This window comes from Schistocerca piceifrons, chromosome X, assembly GCF_021461385.2.
Source record: "Schistocerca piceifrons isolate TAMUIC-IGC-003096 chromosome X, iqSchPice1.1, whole genome shotgun sequence".
NCBI classification, from domain to species: domain Eukaryota; kingdom Metazoa; phylum Arthropoda; class Insecta; order Orthoptera; family Acrididae; genus Schistocerca; species Schistocerca piceifrons.
Window position 1 is genome coordinate 71,898,115 of NC_060149.1, and position 15,593 is coordinate 71,913,707.

The 15,593-nt window shown below is 43.2% G+C and overlaps 1 protein-coding gene across 1 annotated transcript in view; it reads left to right on the forward strand.

Moving 5' to 3' along the window:
- LOC124721892 (protein Daple) overlaps positions 1 to 15,593 on the forward strand; it is a 181,339-nt gene that overhangs the window by 94,710 nt on the left and 71,036 nt on the right. Inside the window, exons 12-13 of the mRNA XM_047247044.1 lie at positions 12,030 to 12,311; positions 13,635 to 13,741. Coding sequence (XP_047103000.1) covers positions 12,030 to 12,311; positions 13,635 to 13,741 — 389 coding nt within the window. The remainder of the gene's footprint in view (positions 1 to 12,029; positions 12,312 to 13,634; positions 13,742 to 15,593) is intronic.

Consider the following 15,593-nt stretch of genomic DNA (forward strand, 5'->3'; position numbering starts at 1 on the left):
CCACCCAGAGCTTGAGAAAGAATTGTTGTATTGCTCCTCACCTAACAACTCGGTTAACATTTTGTCAGGCCATTGATAAACAGGCCCTTTTCTCATTGTTGGTTGAACCAAAGATAAAGAACCTCACCTACTTTTTCAAAGTTGGAAGTTTTCATTGTTTTCTGTGAGGGTTTTTCACAGCTTCCTCCAGAAATTAAGGCTTCACCCATTCCAAAGCGATAGAAACACCAGCTCTGTAATTAGCTGCAGCAATTTTCAGTAAATGAATTTTATCCATAATGGATGCTGTCGAATTTTCATTAAGTTTCCTTTTTCAACTTCTTTGATAGCAACTAATTTATCAGTGAAAGTAATCGCAGCACACTTCCGCTACTCACCATAGCCCAAAAATACACATGAAATGGAAGTAAACAACCACTTGAATAGACTATTGTTGTCAGTGTACCCATATTTTGACTAGCGTGTCAGTGTCTGGCAAAGCAACTCAAGGTTGGCCACCCACCTTTTCCCATTAGCTACACTCAGTACACTGTTGCCCTCAAATTATTTTCAAGCAGTACGATATTAATTTTTGGTTTTGCAATTTTTGGAGGTGTTTAGGATAACCCAGGTTTTGGTTGACCCGAGTTCGATTAACTGGGGCCTTACCGTATTGATGTTTTGCTCTGTAATGTTGCAGTCAGACTCTGTTCATTTCTTCAGCCTGTTTGGATTTGATAGATATTACTATAACTGTTTTTGATGCAAAGTAATTGTACTAGCAACCTGCTGTTGTGTTGCACGTGTAGCACTAATTATCTACAGCTGGGCGACTTTTCTGGTGTAGCAGTACTAAATTATATAGACAAACCTTCCTCATGAATCAATCCATCGATTTGTGTGAACCCTATCAAAATCCCTACAGTAGTTCCTGAGATTAGCCTTCAAACAGAGACTGAAAAATGTGACGGGGGACTTTAATTTACAAGATGTACAGATGCACTGTTCTGCCACCACATACTTGTGCCTTATCCTTGGTAAGATGTATTTCTTCAAAAGAGTAGCAACATGGAGAACAACCCATGTCATAGATCAGCTAAAAAAAAGGCGTTCAGCTTTCAGCATTGGTCATGAGGACTTACCACCCTCCACTAAGGATCACTGGCTATGGAATCTACATTCTGAATACACATAGTTTTGTTGCTAAGCAATCTCTGTAGCACTAGAGCTGTGATGTTATTGCCTGCTTCAGCACTTAAAAGTTTGTGTCAGTATTTTTATATTTATTCATTTTTCTTTTTCATCTCTTCCTTATCTTTTGGAATTCATTTGTTACTGTATCTGTCCTTTTCCACTGCTTTTAACAATTTGCCTCTTATTTCTTGTTTTTCCTAATTTCGCTCCATTTAGGCTTCTGTTTTCAGTCAGATTTTCCACCTGTCTTCTTTGAACCATTTCGAACTTTTCAGGTTTTGAAACTACATTTGTTGTTAGTATTTCGTTGTCAATTTCCTTCTTATACTGTGCTACTGTGTTTTCTGTGAGACACGGTTCTGAGTAAATTTCCTACTTCATAGTTCAGATATGTCATTTCCTCAACCCTACCTTCTCTCCCTCTCAACTCAACCCTCCCCTCCCCTCTACCCTCCCCCCTCTACCCTCCCCCCCCCCCCCCACCCACCCACCCACCCACCCACCCACCCACCCACCCCTTTCCACCCTGCCCCTGCCCTTTCCCTGTCCTTTGTGTCATCTGTTTTGTTTGTGTCTATATGTATGGTCTTATGGTAGATTGAAGTTTTGTCTTGTGTAAGTACTCTAGTAATTATGATGGGGTATTAATGTTTTATAAGACACAATGACGGAAAATGGGCCCGAGTGAAGAGAACTTTCTGTATGTGTATTAATCTCATTTTCCTTCATTTTTGTGACTATATAGACTGTCCACTAAATCAGTTTAGTTATCCACCTTTTTATCTTGAGGAAAATCTGAAAAACTTGCTCATATCTTTAGATGGATGACTGGTCTAATTTTTTGGATTTTCTCTCTGCAGAAAACATGCAATTGTTTAGGTGACAAACATAAATGTGTTCTGTGTAATTGTTCTCCAAATTTTCTTGTGCTCAAGTCTGTAGAGAGTTTTATCTGTTACACACCTTTTTTATGCTTATGAATGTATATCTTTGTGTTAATGACATTGTTGTGCTCAAGATTGAATCACATTTTTCTTGTGTGCAAAAATTTCATTTTTATACTTTAGGAACAGAACATGCTGATAAGAGTTGGAACAGATTCCATACAAAAGGTACATGTTTAAATAATGTTTTGTTGTTATTATTTTAATGATTAATTTAATTTTCTCCTGTTATTTTCATTTGTTGGACTATTTACTGTACTAATTGCGGTTGTTGCTGTATTTGTGATTATGTTGACCACCTCATTTCAAGAAGTGTCAAGGCAGTGTCGATTAAAAGAAGATTTTATGTGTTTGTTTGTATTGGGGATATTAGAGACTTGAGGCCCCCTCATACATCTAAATGTTGTTCTACATATTTTACACTATGTTCATTTCAAGCTCTATTACAGGTTATGTAGACACAATACCTTATAATTACCTTTCGGTATGTGGATTGCTTCAATGAGCTACTGAAATTAACAACTTTGAGTAAAAAAGTCCTACCTTTTATATTTGTGATGCAAAACAGCAGTTTGTGGTGAAAGGAGCCTCTCTGTTGATCATTGAATTTTGACTGAAAGAATAATTAAATGAAGAATTTAAAAATTTTTTGTAGGTTAATGGCTAAACATAATGTGGCAAACAATGCAGGACATGAAAAACAAACTGCCAAAGCTTCTTTTTTTTAAATGTTGTGCCAGCAAGTTAGTTTGAAAAATTGTCGACAGGGATGCCATTGACTGTAGTTGTTGAAAATTGTAGCCACTGACCCGGCACTAATGGCTACCACGGTTGCCAGTTTGATGTCTTGTGATTTTTTCCTTGTGGGGTTATAACAAGGATAGCATTTATGTTCTGCATCTGCAGCAGAACCTCAAAGATATGCCACACAGCATCACAGCAGCTGTTCTTACTGTCACTCCTGATATACTGGGTCGGATATGGGCAGAATTGGACTACTGATTAGATATGTGCCATGTGGTGTGGGATGGACACGTATAACACGTATAAATATTGTAAAATATATCTTGAGAATCGTCTTTCGCATACTGTATCATTTATTATGTTGTTCTTGGACATTTATCTGTACCAATTTTTTGAAATGTTTCAGAGTATATGTAACTATCCTGTTTGAAATTATTTGATCTTTTGATTAGTCACACCAAAGAGGGACGTACATTCATGGAAGTCAGACAGAGAAAAACCAAAATTTCGTATTAGTCGACTACCAGCATAAATAATAAAGTTATGCAATAACTCTGTAATCAAGATTAATAATGCCCATAAATGACTGGGATTGAAAGGTTGGGTAAAAATATATAGAATCAGTAGTTTAGTCCTCAGTCTTATATAGAATATATGAGGGTTGGAACTTTAATAGTAGCAACTATTTATTTACAGCTCGTACAAAATAGATACATGTTTCAAAGTTTTACTGACCTTCAGAGTAGTCTCCAGCATTGTGTATAACCCGTTGCCAGTGATGTGGAAGTCGTAGGATACTCTTAGTAGTTCCAGTTGTGTTGACAGTTCAAGCGGTGCAGTCTGTTGCCCGACGAATTTGTAGCAGTTTCGAAGCGAATGCTGTGAAGTGTATCCTTCAGTTTAGAAATCGAATTGAATTGACAAGTGCTTAAGTAAGGGGAGTGCAGTAGGTGGTATAGCACTTGGCAGCCCCATAAGTCAAACAAATCGGTAACAGATTGCACTGTACGTGCTTGCTGCACTCCCCTGACTTACACCCTCGTGAGTTCAACTCGATTTCTAAACTGAAGGAAACACTTCACGGCATTCGTTTCAGAACTGCTACAAATTCATCGGGCAATAGACTGCTCTGCTTGAACTGTCCACACAACTGGCACTGCTAAGAGTATCCTACAACTTCCACATCACTGGCAATGGATTGTACACAATGCTGGTGACTACTTTGAAGGTCAGTAAAACTTTGAAACATGTATCTATTTTGTATGAGCTGTAAATAAATAGTTGCCACTATTAAAGTTTCAACCCTTGTATGTTGGAATAATAGATTGAATGCCAATAGGTGTGACATTTTTAAGTACTTTAAAAACTAACAACTGTAGGAAGAAAAAGGATGTGAAACAACTTTAGTGAAATGTGGGTAAATACCGGTACTTTGTAGAGTCTATTGGCGACCTGCTTAACGTATGAAAATGATGCAGTCTAGGTGTCATAGCAACTGATTAGTCACATTTTCAAATCCCCATATCCCAATCCTGTTGTCTTTATTTAGTATGGTTAAGCTGATGTCAAGGTGGTGCCTTTGAATAGGACATAGCTGATCTCTCTTCTCATCCATGTATTCTCTTTGACAACCTGGACACCAGGTGGTGATGCAGTCGAAGATGACTGATAACACAACAGTTAACTACAAATACTCTGAAAATTTTAATAGTAAATTTCTGGTAAAATGTAAATAATTTAAGAGTAAAGAAAACCACCCACTGAAAAGCATTGAGTCATCAACAGTGACCTCACAAGAAAGAAAAAAAGACTTGTTAGATTTTTGGAGTAAATCATTTCTCGAGCTAGAACAAGGCCCCCCCCCCCCCCCTCCTCATACACACACACACACACACACACACACACACACACACACACACACATATATGCACACAGCTGTTCTCCTATATAGTGCAGTTTGGCAGGTTTTGTAGACTGTGATCATTGAGGGGGAGGGCTGTGGGAGGCAGGAACAGGGGTTTGTGGTGAGTAGCTAGTGACTCAGAAGGAGGCAGCCAATTTGTTGGCTAGGAATGTGGGAGGGAGGAATGGCAGGTGGATGGGCTAGGCATATGGGCACTGATGTCAGAGCCAGTGGGGAACAGCACATGATAAAGGAGACATGGATACAAGAACTGGGTGGGTGTGATACAACAGAGGAAGGGGAAGCTGTTGGACAGAGGGTGTGGGGACGGTGGATTAACTGAGATTGAAGCCAGGAGGGTTACAGGAGTGAAGGATATCTACATCTACATCCATACTCTGCAAGCCACCTGACGGTGTGTGGTGGAGGGATAACTGCCATCTGTATAGTTCAGAAAAACTGGTGGTGGAGGGAAGGATGCAGATGGCTTATGTTGTGAAGCACCCATTGAAATCGAGCATGTTGTGCCAAAATGCGTGTTGTGCCACCAGATGGTCAGCTTTGTTTTTGGCCACAGATTGGCAGTGGTCATTCATCATTCATTCTGGAGGACAGCTGTGCAGTGATTGCCACAGTGATCATATTCCTGCAGAAGACCCTGGTGCAAGAGCTGTGCAATCCACCCACCCAGCACTTCCTACTCCAGTTCTGTTACAGACTTATCCTACCCCATCAGAGGGAGGGCCACCTATGAAAGCAGCCAAGTTGGCTGCAGTCACTGCACAGCTTTTTATTTCTATGTGACGACCAACCAGCTGTACCAGAATGAATGGCCACCACCAAACTCTGTTCAAGAACAAAGTTGACCACCTGATGGCAGAAGATGCAGCTGGGCTCAACATGCACGATTTCAAGGGCTGCTCCACAACCTGGGCCATCTGGACCCTTTTCTCCACCACCAGCTTTCCTGAACTATGCAGGTGGTAGTTATTCTTCCAACATGTGTTTAAAACATATGTTACATACATCTCTTCCTCTGCTGCCCTCCCTCTCTGTCCTCCTCTTCGTCACCCTATCTCCCTGTGCACCTCATCCTCTCACTTCTACATATCCATCTTCTCCTCCTGGAGTAGAGCCAGGACATACATACATACATACATACATATGTGCTGCTAATATATACCCGGTGTACCGGTATGAAATGAGCGTTTTTTTGTCAAAATGAAACACTAATTTTGAATTGAAAAGTAAAAACATTTTATTCAAAGCACTGACCATTGCTTTCTATACATTTTGACCACCTTTCTGGCAGTTTGTGGACACCACGCCAATGTAAATATTCGTCTTTTGAAGCAAACCAATCAGACACCCAATTTTCGACTTCTTCGTAGGAATCGAAGTGTTTCTCAGCCAATGCGTGTCCCATTGATGAAAACAAATGGTAGTCGGAAGGGGCCAAGTCTGGTGAATACGGCAGGTCGGGTAGCAGTTCCCAGCCAAGTGTTTTGATTGTATCCTGAACCAGTTTTGCTTTGTGTGCAGGTGCATTGTCGTGTAAGAAAATTACTTTGCCATGTCTTCTGGCCCATTCTGGTCTTTTTTTGATCAATGCATAGTTCAAATTGAACATTTTTGCTTGTAGCGATTAGTATTCACAGTTTCACTGGGTTTTAGAAGCTCATGATACACCACACCTTTCTGATCCCACCAAACACAGAGCGTTGTCTTCTTGCCGAATCGATCTGGTTTTGCAGTCGATGTTGATGGTTGTCCAGGATTAACCCATGATTTTTCCTGTTTAGGATTCTTAAAATAAATCAATTTTTCATCGCCAGTAACAATTGGATGCAAAATTGATATTCTTTCATGCTTTTGATGCAAAATTTGACAAATGGTTTTTCGGTTTTCCATTTGTCTTTCATTCAATTCATGTGGCACCCATATTCCACACTTTTGGATCTTTCCCATAGCTTTCAAACGGTCAGAAATTGTTTGTTATGCAACATTTAGCATTGCTGCCATTTGCTTCTGACTCGAAGTATCATCTTCATCCATTATTACTTGCAATTCGACGTCTTCAAACTTTTTTGGTGGTCTTCCACCTTCTTCATTTTTTACCTCAAAATCATTATTTATAAACCATTGAAACCATCTTTTGCATGTTGCTTCTGATAGAGCATGATCACCATATGCCTCGACAAGCATTCGATGCGACTCTGCAGCACTTTTTTTCAAATGAAAACAAACAATTAATGCTTTCTGCAAATCATCACTTTCTGGTACAAAATTCGACATTGTTAACATGATGAAAACATATTATGATGTTTGTTCCGTGAGTTGATGTATACTAAATATCTTTGACGGATGTCATACCAACCAAATAAAAAAAAAAAAAAAAAATTAAGGCTCGTTCACAACAAATGTTCCCTATCGACACATTTGTATCTTAACACTCATTTCATGCCGGTACACCTGGTATACTACCCTTTTCTCCATGGCTTCACTTGTGCACATGCTCAACATGTATATTGCACACTTCTCTTCCTGCCACTTCTCTATGTCCACCTCTTCCTGCGTCCGTGTTTCTGTCCATCTCTTCCTTCCATGTCTATCTGTCCAACTCCTCCCCACTCTATTTCGTATCCTCCTACTGAGCAAGGTGGTGCATTGGTTAGCACACTGGATTTACATTCAACAATACGGCAGTTCAAACCTGCGTCCAGCCATCCTGATTTCCCTAAATGCCATGATGGTTCCTGTGAATGGGCATGGCCAATTTCCTTCCCCATACTTCCCTAATCGGATGGGACCAATGATGTTGCTGTTTGGTCCCTTCCCCCCTCCCTCTATCCCTCACCTGCCCCATTTCTCCCTGTCCTCCTCCTTCCCAGCTCTCTCTATCAATCTACTACTGCCCCCCCCCCCCTCCTATGCCCATCTCTGCCTCCCCCCCCCCCCTCTCTCTCTCTCTCTCTCTCTCTCTCTCTCTCTCTCTCTCTCTCTCTCTCTCTCTCTGCCTCACCCCGCCCCCCCCCCCCCTCTCTCTCTCTCTCTCTCTCTCTCTCTCTCTCTCTCTCTCTCTCTCTCTGCCTCACCCCCCTCTCTCACAGCCTCACCCCCCCTCTCTCTCTGCCTCACCCCCCCTCTCTCTCTGCCTCACCCCCCCTCTCTCTCTGCCACACACCCCCTCTCTCTCTGCCTCACCCCCCCTCTCTCTCTGCCTCACCCCCCCTCTCTCTGCCTCACCCCCCCTCTCTCTGCCTCACCCCCCCTCTCTCTCTGCCTCACCCCCCCTCTCTCTGCCTCACCCCCCCTCTTTCTCTGCCTCACCCCCCCCACCTCTCTCTCTCTCTCTCTCTCTCTCTCTCTCTCTCTCTCTCTCTCTCTCTCTCTCTCTCTCTCTCTGCCTCACCCCCCCTCTCTCTCTGCCTCACCCCCCCTCTCTCTCTGCCTCACCCCCCCTCTCTCTGCCTCACCCCCCCCCTCTCTCTCTGCCTCACCCCCCCTCTCTCTCTGCCTCACCCTCTCTCTATCTCTGCCCATCCCTGCCTCACTTTCTATCTCTGCCCATCCCTGCCTCACCCCCCTCTCTATCTCTGCCCATCCCTGCGTCAACCCCCTCTCTATCTCTGCCCATCCCTGCCTCACTCCCCTCTCTATCTCTGCCCATCCCTGCCTCACTCCCCTCTCTATCTCTGCCCATCCCTGCCTCATCTCTGCTCATCCCTGCCTCACCCCCCCTCTCTATCTCTGCCCATCCCTGCCTCACCCCCCTCTCTATCTCTGCCCATCCCTGCCTCACCCCCCTCTCTATCTCTGCCCATCCCTGCCTCACCCCCCTCTCTATCTCTGCCCATCCCTGCCTCATCCCCCTCTCTATCTCTGCCCATCCCTGCCTCACCCCCCTCTCTATCTCTGCGCATCCCTGCCTCACCCCCCTCTCTATCTCTGCTCATCCCTGCCTCACCCCCTCTCTATCTCTGCCCATCCCTGCCTCACCCCCCTCTCTATCTCTGCCCATCCCTGCCTCACCCCCCTCTCTATCTCTGCCCATCCCTGCCTCAACCCCCCCCCTATCTCTGCCCATCCCTGCCTCACCCCCCCCTCTATCTCTGCCCATCCCTGCCTCACCCCCCCCTCTCTATCTCCGCCCATCCCTGCCTCACCCCCCCCCCTCTATCTCTGCCCATCCCTGCCTCACCCCCCCCCCCTCTATCTCCGCCCATCCCTGCCTCACCCCCCCCTCTATCTCCGCCCATCCCTGCCTCACTGCCTCTCTATCTCCACCCATCCCTTCCTCACTGCCCCCCCTCTCTCTGCCTCACCCCCTCCCTCCCTCCATCTCCTCTTCCTCCTCTCCATGTACACTTCCTGCTCCCCCCCTCTCTCTTTGTCCACCCTTGTCCTATCCATTCCCACTTGTCTCCTTCCTCTGTCCATCCTCACCCCCACCCTATCTCTGTGTCCATCTCCCCCTCCACTGTCTCTCTGTCCATTTCCCACTCACTATCTCTCTGTCTGTTTCCTCCTTCCCATCTCTCTTATCTCTGTCTATCTCATCCTCCTGCTATGTATGACCATCTCTTTCTCACACCTCTCTGTCCATCTCGTCCTCCTCCCTGTCTGTCCATTGCCTATTCCCATCTCTCTGTCATCCCTTCTCCTCATCCCCCTCTGATCATCTCTTTCTCCCCTCTCTCTGACCATCTCCTCGTCCCCTCTGTCTGTCCATCTCCTCCTTGCCCCTTGCCCCTGTCTGTCCATATTGTCCTGGCCCCCTGTCCACCTTATCCATATCTTCTTTTCCAACCCTCCTCCCTCCCCCCACCCCCCACCCTTGCCCATTTCTTCCTCGCAACCACTACCCATCTCCTCTTTCCTCTGTCCATCTGCTCTCCCCCTCTCCCCCATTGATCACCTTTCCCCTCTTTGTCTATCTACACCTCTGCCCTCTCTCTGCCCATCTCCTCATCCCCCCTCTCTCTCTCTGCCCATCTCCTCATCCCCCCTCTCTCTCTACCCATCTCCTCATCCCCCCCTCTCTCTCTGCCCATCTCCTCATCCCCCCCTCTCTCTCCCTGCCCATCTCCTTCTCCCCCTTTTTCTGTCCATCACCTCCTCCCCCATATTTGTTTCCATCCTCTCCCCTTCTCCCTCTCTCAATGCATCCCCTCCTCTATCTATCTCAGCTGTCCCCCAGCCATGCCCATCCACATGTGTAGCTTCAACAAAACAGGTCGATAAAGCAGGCTGATACTACTCTCACAACATGCCTATCATGCTGGGCAGCCTACATGTTGTGCTGGGAAAAAAACAAACTTGTTTGTGCCCATATCTCCACTCCTATTGGAGCTAGGAGGTTATAAACTGACAGTGCTGATACTTATGAAGTTTGTTGTTTGTGTGCCACATTTGATTGAAACCTATGCAGGGGTTTGGGAGGAGATCCCACACCTACTGGCATATATGCATGCTGCTTTATATGCATGTGTGATTTGTGGCTGACAAGGGAGCTCAAATATTTTATAGCACACTGGAACAATCTCATGCATTTTCAGCAGTGTACAACTTTTAGAAAATGCTCTAACATTCTTTATAGTGGCATTATTATAAATTCCAAATTCTATTTTACTTGCTGTATAATACACTCCTGGAAATTGAAATAAGAACACCGTGAATTCATTGTTCCAGGAAGGGGTAACTTTATTGATACATTCCTGGGGTCAGATACATCACATGATCACACTGACAGAACCACAGGCACATAGACACAGGCAACAGAGCATGCACAATGTCGGCACTAGTACAGTGTATATCCACCTTTCGCAGCAATGCAGGCTGCTATTCTCCCATGGAGACGATCGTAGAGATGCTGGATGTAGTCCTGTGGAGCGGCTTGCCATGCCATTTCCACCTGGCGCCTCAGTTGGACCAGCGTTCGTGCTGGACGTGCAGACCGCGTGAGACGACGCTTCATCCAGTCCCAAACATGCTCAATGGGGGACAGATCCGGTGATCTTGCTGGCCAGGGTAGTTGACTTACACCTTCAAGAGCACGTTGGGTGGCACGGGATACATGCGGACGTGCATTGTCCTGTTGGAACAGCAAGTTCCCTTGCCGGTCTAGGAATGGTAGAACGATGGGTTCGACGACGGTTTGGATGTACCGTGCACTATTCAGTGTCCCCTCGACGATCACCAGTGGTGTACGGCCAGTGTAGGAGATCGCTCCCCACACCATGATGCCGGGTGTTGGCCCTGTGTGCCTCGGTTGTATGCAGTCCTGATTGTGGCGCTCACCTGCACGGCGCCAAACACGCATACGACCATCATTGGCACCAAGGCAGAAGCGACTCTCATCGCTGAAGACGACACGTCTCCATTCGTCCCTCCATTCACGCCTGTCGCGACACCACTGGAGGCGGGCTGCACGATGTTGGGGTGTGAGCGGAAGACGGCCTAACGGTGTGCAGGACCGTAGCCCAGCTTCATGGAGACGGTTGCGAATGGTCCTCGCCGATACCCCAGGAGCAACAGTGTCCCTAATTTGCTGGGAAGTGGCGGTGCGGTCCCCTACGGCACTGCGTAGGATCCTACGGTCTTGGCGTGCATCCGTGCGTCGCTGCGGTCCGGTCCCAGGTCGATGGGCACGTGCACCTTCCGCCGACCACTGGCGACAACATCGATGTAGTGTGGAGACCTCACGCCCCACGTGTTGAGCAATTCGGCGGTACGTCCACCCGGCCTCCCGCATGCCCACCATACGCCCTCGCTCAAAGTCCGGCAACTGCACATACGGTTCATGTCCACGCTGTCGCGGCATGCTACCAGTGTTAAAGACTGCGATGGAGCTCCGTATGCCACGGCAAACTGGCTGACACTGACGGCGGCGGTGCACAAATGCTGCGCAGCTAGCGCCATTCGACGGCCAACACCGCGGTTCCTGGTGTGTCCGCTGTGCCGTGCGTGTGATCATTGCTTGTACAGCCCTCTCGCAGTGTCCGGAGCAAGTATGGTGGGTCTGACACACTGGTGTCAATGTGTTCTTTTTTCCATTTCCAGGAGTGTATATGAGTTATTCAGCAGTAGAGTCTGAATGTGCTTTCCAAAAAGAAAAGTTGTTAGTCTTGAATTCATGTATTTCATGTTCAGAAATTTGATACTTTTTACAGGCTGCTGTGTTTAATTCCCATATTTTGTTAAATTATTCTTTTGTATGGATTTAGTATAAAATACGCCTTTAAATTATTTTCTCTTTCATACAGGCAGAACGTGCGAAAGTTGAGGAACTCGAGAAGGCTGTAGAAAGTTTGTCATCTGAAAAGAAACAATTACTGGATCAGCTGGAAAGTTGTAAAGAACGTCTGGAGGGACAACAGAAACTCTTAGAATCAATGGAAGAGAAACTAGCTGATGCAAGTAAGCAAGCATTATTGTGTGATAAACACATATTAGAAGCCAAAAGTGCCACAGAAAGAGCAGAGACAAGTGAGAAAGAATCTCAGACATGGGCAAAGGAAGTTGCAAAACTCAGAGATCTATTGGAGGTATGTTGAATGTTAAACTAAGGAACTGTAAAGAAATCCACAGCATTTCTGACAATTGGTCTAAAATTTTAGTTTTCAAATCTTTTGCACTTTATTAGCAATTATTACTATGGAGAAAAAGGGAGCAAAAATGCAGTCTTTTCAGTTTTGTTATGTATTCCAATTAAATGTTGTTTTATTTTTGTGTGGTATTTCCATGATTGGTGAGGTGTAATATGTGGTCAAAATTGAACTCTCCTGAAACAGATTTACATTAAATATGTCAGAAAAGAGTGGATTTATGCTTTTGGCAGGTCCTGTCAGATCAATGACTCAGAAAATTTGTGTGTTGTGTGTTAGAAAATAGTGGAAAGTTATTGGACATTTTACTACCAGTTCAGTTCACTTTGTTTTCCTTTGAACCCTACAGAAATAGAAACACTAAATGGACCACCAATTTCTTTACCCAAGTTGCTAACACGTACTTAAAAAAATCAGTGAAAGTATAATATTCTTTTGTTAGATTTCTTTTTCCACATTATACTACTCACACTTCCAAGATATGAGTGCAGTGATTAAGAAAACTGCCTTGTAGTTTGGTAGAATAATAATAAAGTACTCACAGTGGAGGCTAGTTCCTGGTTACCAATTTCATGTGTATTTATATCGAGGAAACTTGAATGAGGAGACATGACTTTCCTTGTGTGATGTTTGCAAATTGCATATGACATTGGCCATTGGTTGTAAATAAGCTGTGTGCTTATATACATGGGCTGAAAGGTGAGTCTTTCTGTTCATCATATGTTTGATTTGGAATAGGTAATGGTGAAAGATAAAGAAGCAGCAGTATACAGAACAGTAATATATTTATATAGGATGTCAATTTTTGAGCAAATCTTTCATGATGAAGAACTTTGTTATCAAGAGTATAACTTCGTGTGTGAAAGTAGGTAATCTGCAAAACTCAATTCATTACTTGGAACTGTTGACTCCTATATATTTAAAGAGCCCAGAATATTACGAATAACAGTTTAATGTAGTAAGAGACATGTCATTAACCAAGAACAGTTGTTTTGCATTCAGACAAAATGTTGTAGCATTGCAGAGTGGAGTGTATATTTTATCATACTCATTCTCATATTAATTTGAATTTTCTGTTTTTATATGTACACAGTGGAAAGTTATTGTTTGTGGAATGTTCAAAAATGTATTCGAAATCATTTTTATTTACTTGATTTCAAGCAACTATGTATATTTGTCTGCATGAACTGTGTGATTTATCAGTATTATCATATTTTGAAACTATATATGTATTTTGAAACTATATGAAGTGAAACATTGCAGGAAAAGGACAAAGCACTTGATCAATGTGCAGCAGATGCTGAATCTCAAAGAAAAGAAGTTACAAGGCTCACCAGAGATCTGGAAGAAGCATCATCACAAATAATGAGGTAACAATATTTAATAAACAATTGGAAAAGAAGATTAATGTGTGTTTTTAAATAAATTGGTCCCTAACAGGGGTATTTTGTGTCAAAATATTATTATTTCAGTTTTGCAATTATTTTTTTTATGTAGCCCACTATTTCTTCAGTGACCTTTGTTTAATTTTCCAGTGTGTGGATTCCAGCCTTGAAGAGTGAGTCTGGAAGATCTGCAAAATATCTCTTTATTGGATTCCATATCTTTCCATCCACTGTTCTCACAGTTCTCTAAAACTGTTGAATAAGGTGGATGTTACAAAGAGTGATAATTCTCATCCCTCAGTTTTCTCATTACCAAAATACTTCTGTGGACAGGTGTATTGTTCTGATGAAAGTTGTTTTTATTCATTGAAATGCTCATAACTGTTTTTCAGTTGATTCAGAAGACATGCATAATGTTCACCAGTTATTTCTTTGCTCTTTGCAAGCCAATAAAGGAGAAAAATTTTTAAAATACATGAAAAGGTTGTGGTGTTTTCTAAATATTTTGGTAAATGAAATAACTTCATGTTTTTTGATTGCTACTTCGTTTCTGGTTAGGAGTAGTGAACATCTCATCCACAGTAAGAAATTGGTACACAAAATATGTTGGATTCTTTTTAAAACAATCCACACATTGTTGAGAAACAACTTTTGCATTTGATTTTGGTCAACATTCAACAAATTTGGCTCCCGTCTCGCACAAAACATTATCATAACCAATTCTCTTTGTAAAATATTCCATACTGTACCAACAGATATGTATGTGGAGTACAAAATTAAAACATTTTTTCTGAAAAAGTTATTGATAATTTTTTATTTATTAATTTTTTAAAATGTAGGGTATAGTTAGATTTTATCAAAATTATTGCTTTTCATATGGAATTATTCACTAAGGAATTATTTTCTTCAGTTATTAAAACTGTCTGCCGTTTGCGGCTTATCTTGAATATGAGCTTTATTTACTTTTAAAGAAATTTCCTTACTTCCTTGATTTAGATTTCCTGTCTAATTTTTAATATGTTCCATGAAGTTTTTAATTTGTCACTAGCTTAGCTTATTTTTTCTTTCTTTGTGTGTGTGTGTGTGTGTGTGTGTGTGTGTGTGTGTGTGTGTGTGTGTGTGAGAGAGAGAGAGAGAGAGAGAGAGAGAGAGAGAGAGAGAGAGAGAGAGAGAGATAGAGATAATTCCAATCTGTCTGTCTTGGAGAGGGACATCCAGTGATACCACACTTGACCCAACCCTTCACCCCGTGTGTGAGTAGCGGGGAGGGTGCGGCAACTTTGAAATCTTCAGTGGGAATTCCTGTTTTTCATTGCAGGTTATGATTCTATAACAGAATCTACATACATTTTGTCTGAAACATTTTCTTCATTTGGCCTCAGATGGCACTGTAATCTGGGGAATAGAAATGGGTACATGATCATAATTTACGACATGCTACTTGATGGTCCTTGAATATGCAGTGGCATGTGAGACCCCACCTCCAAACTTCGAGCGTAGGATAGGCCAGTATTTCATAACTTGTAATTGGAAACCCCATTCATGATGTTGTATTCGAACAGCGGACTACTCAACATGCCACCGTGGTCATGGAGCGAACTACTACATATCATAACAGGCAGTACATTGTGACCAGACCTCATGTATCATGCAGATGTAGAACAGATAGCGGCTCTAAACATTACAATACTTGCATAGCATTTATTGCCTCCACACCAACCTATCATTTGGAGAACAGATGTGCAAGTGGACAATAAATGTTACAACCACAGAAGAAAAAATTGAAATGATCCTGATTTACGGAGAATGGAGGGGAATTGGTGAGACTGCTGTTGCC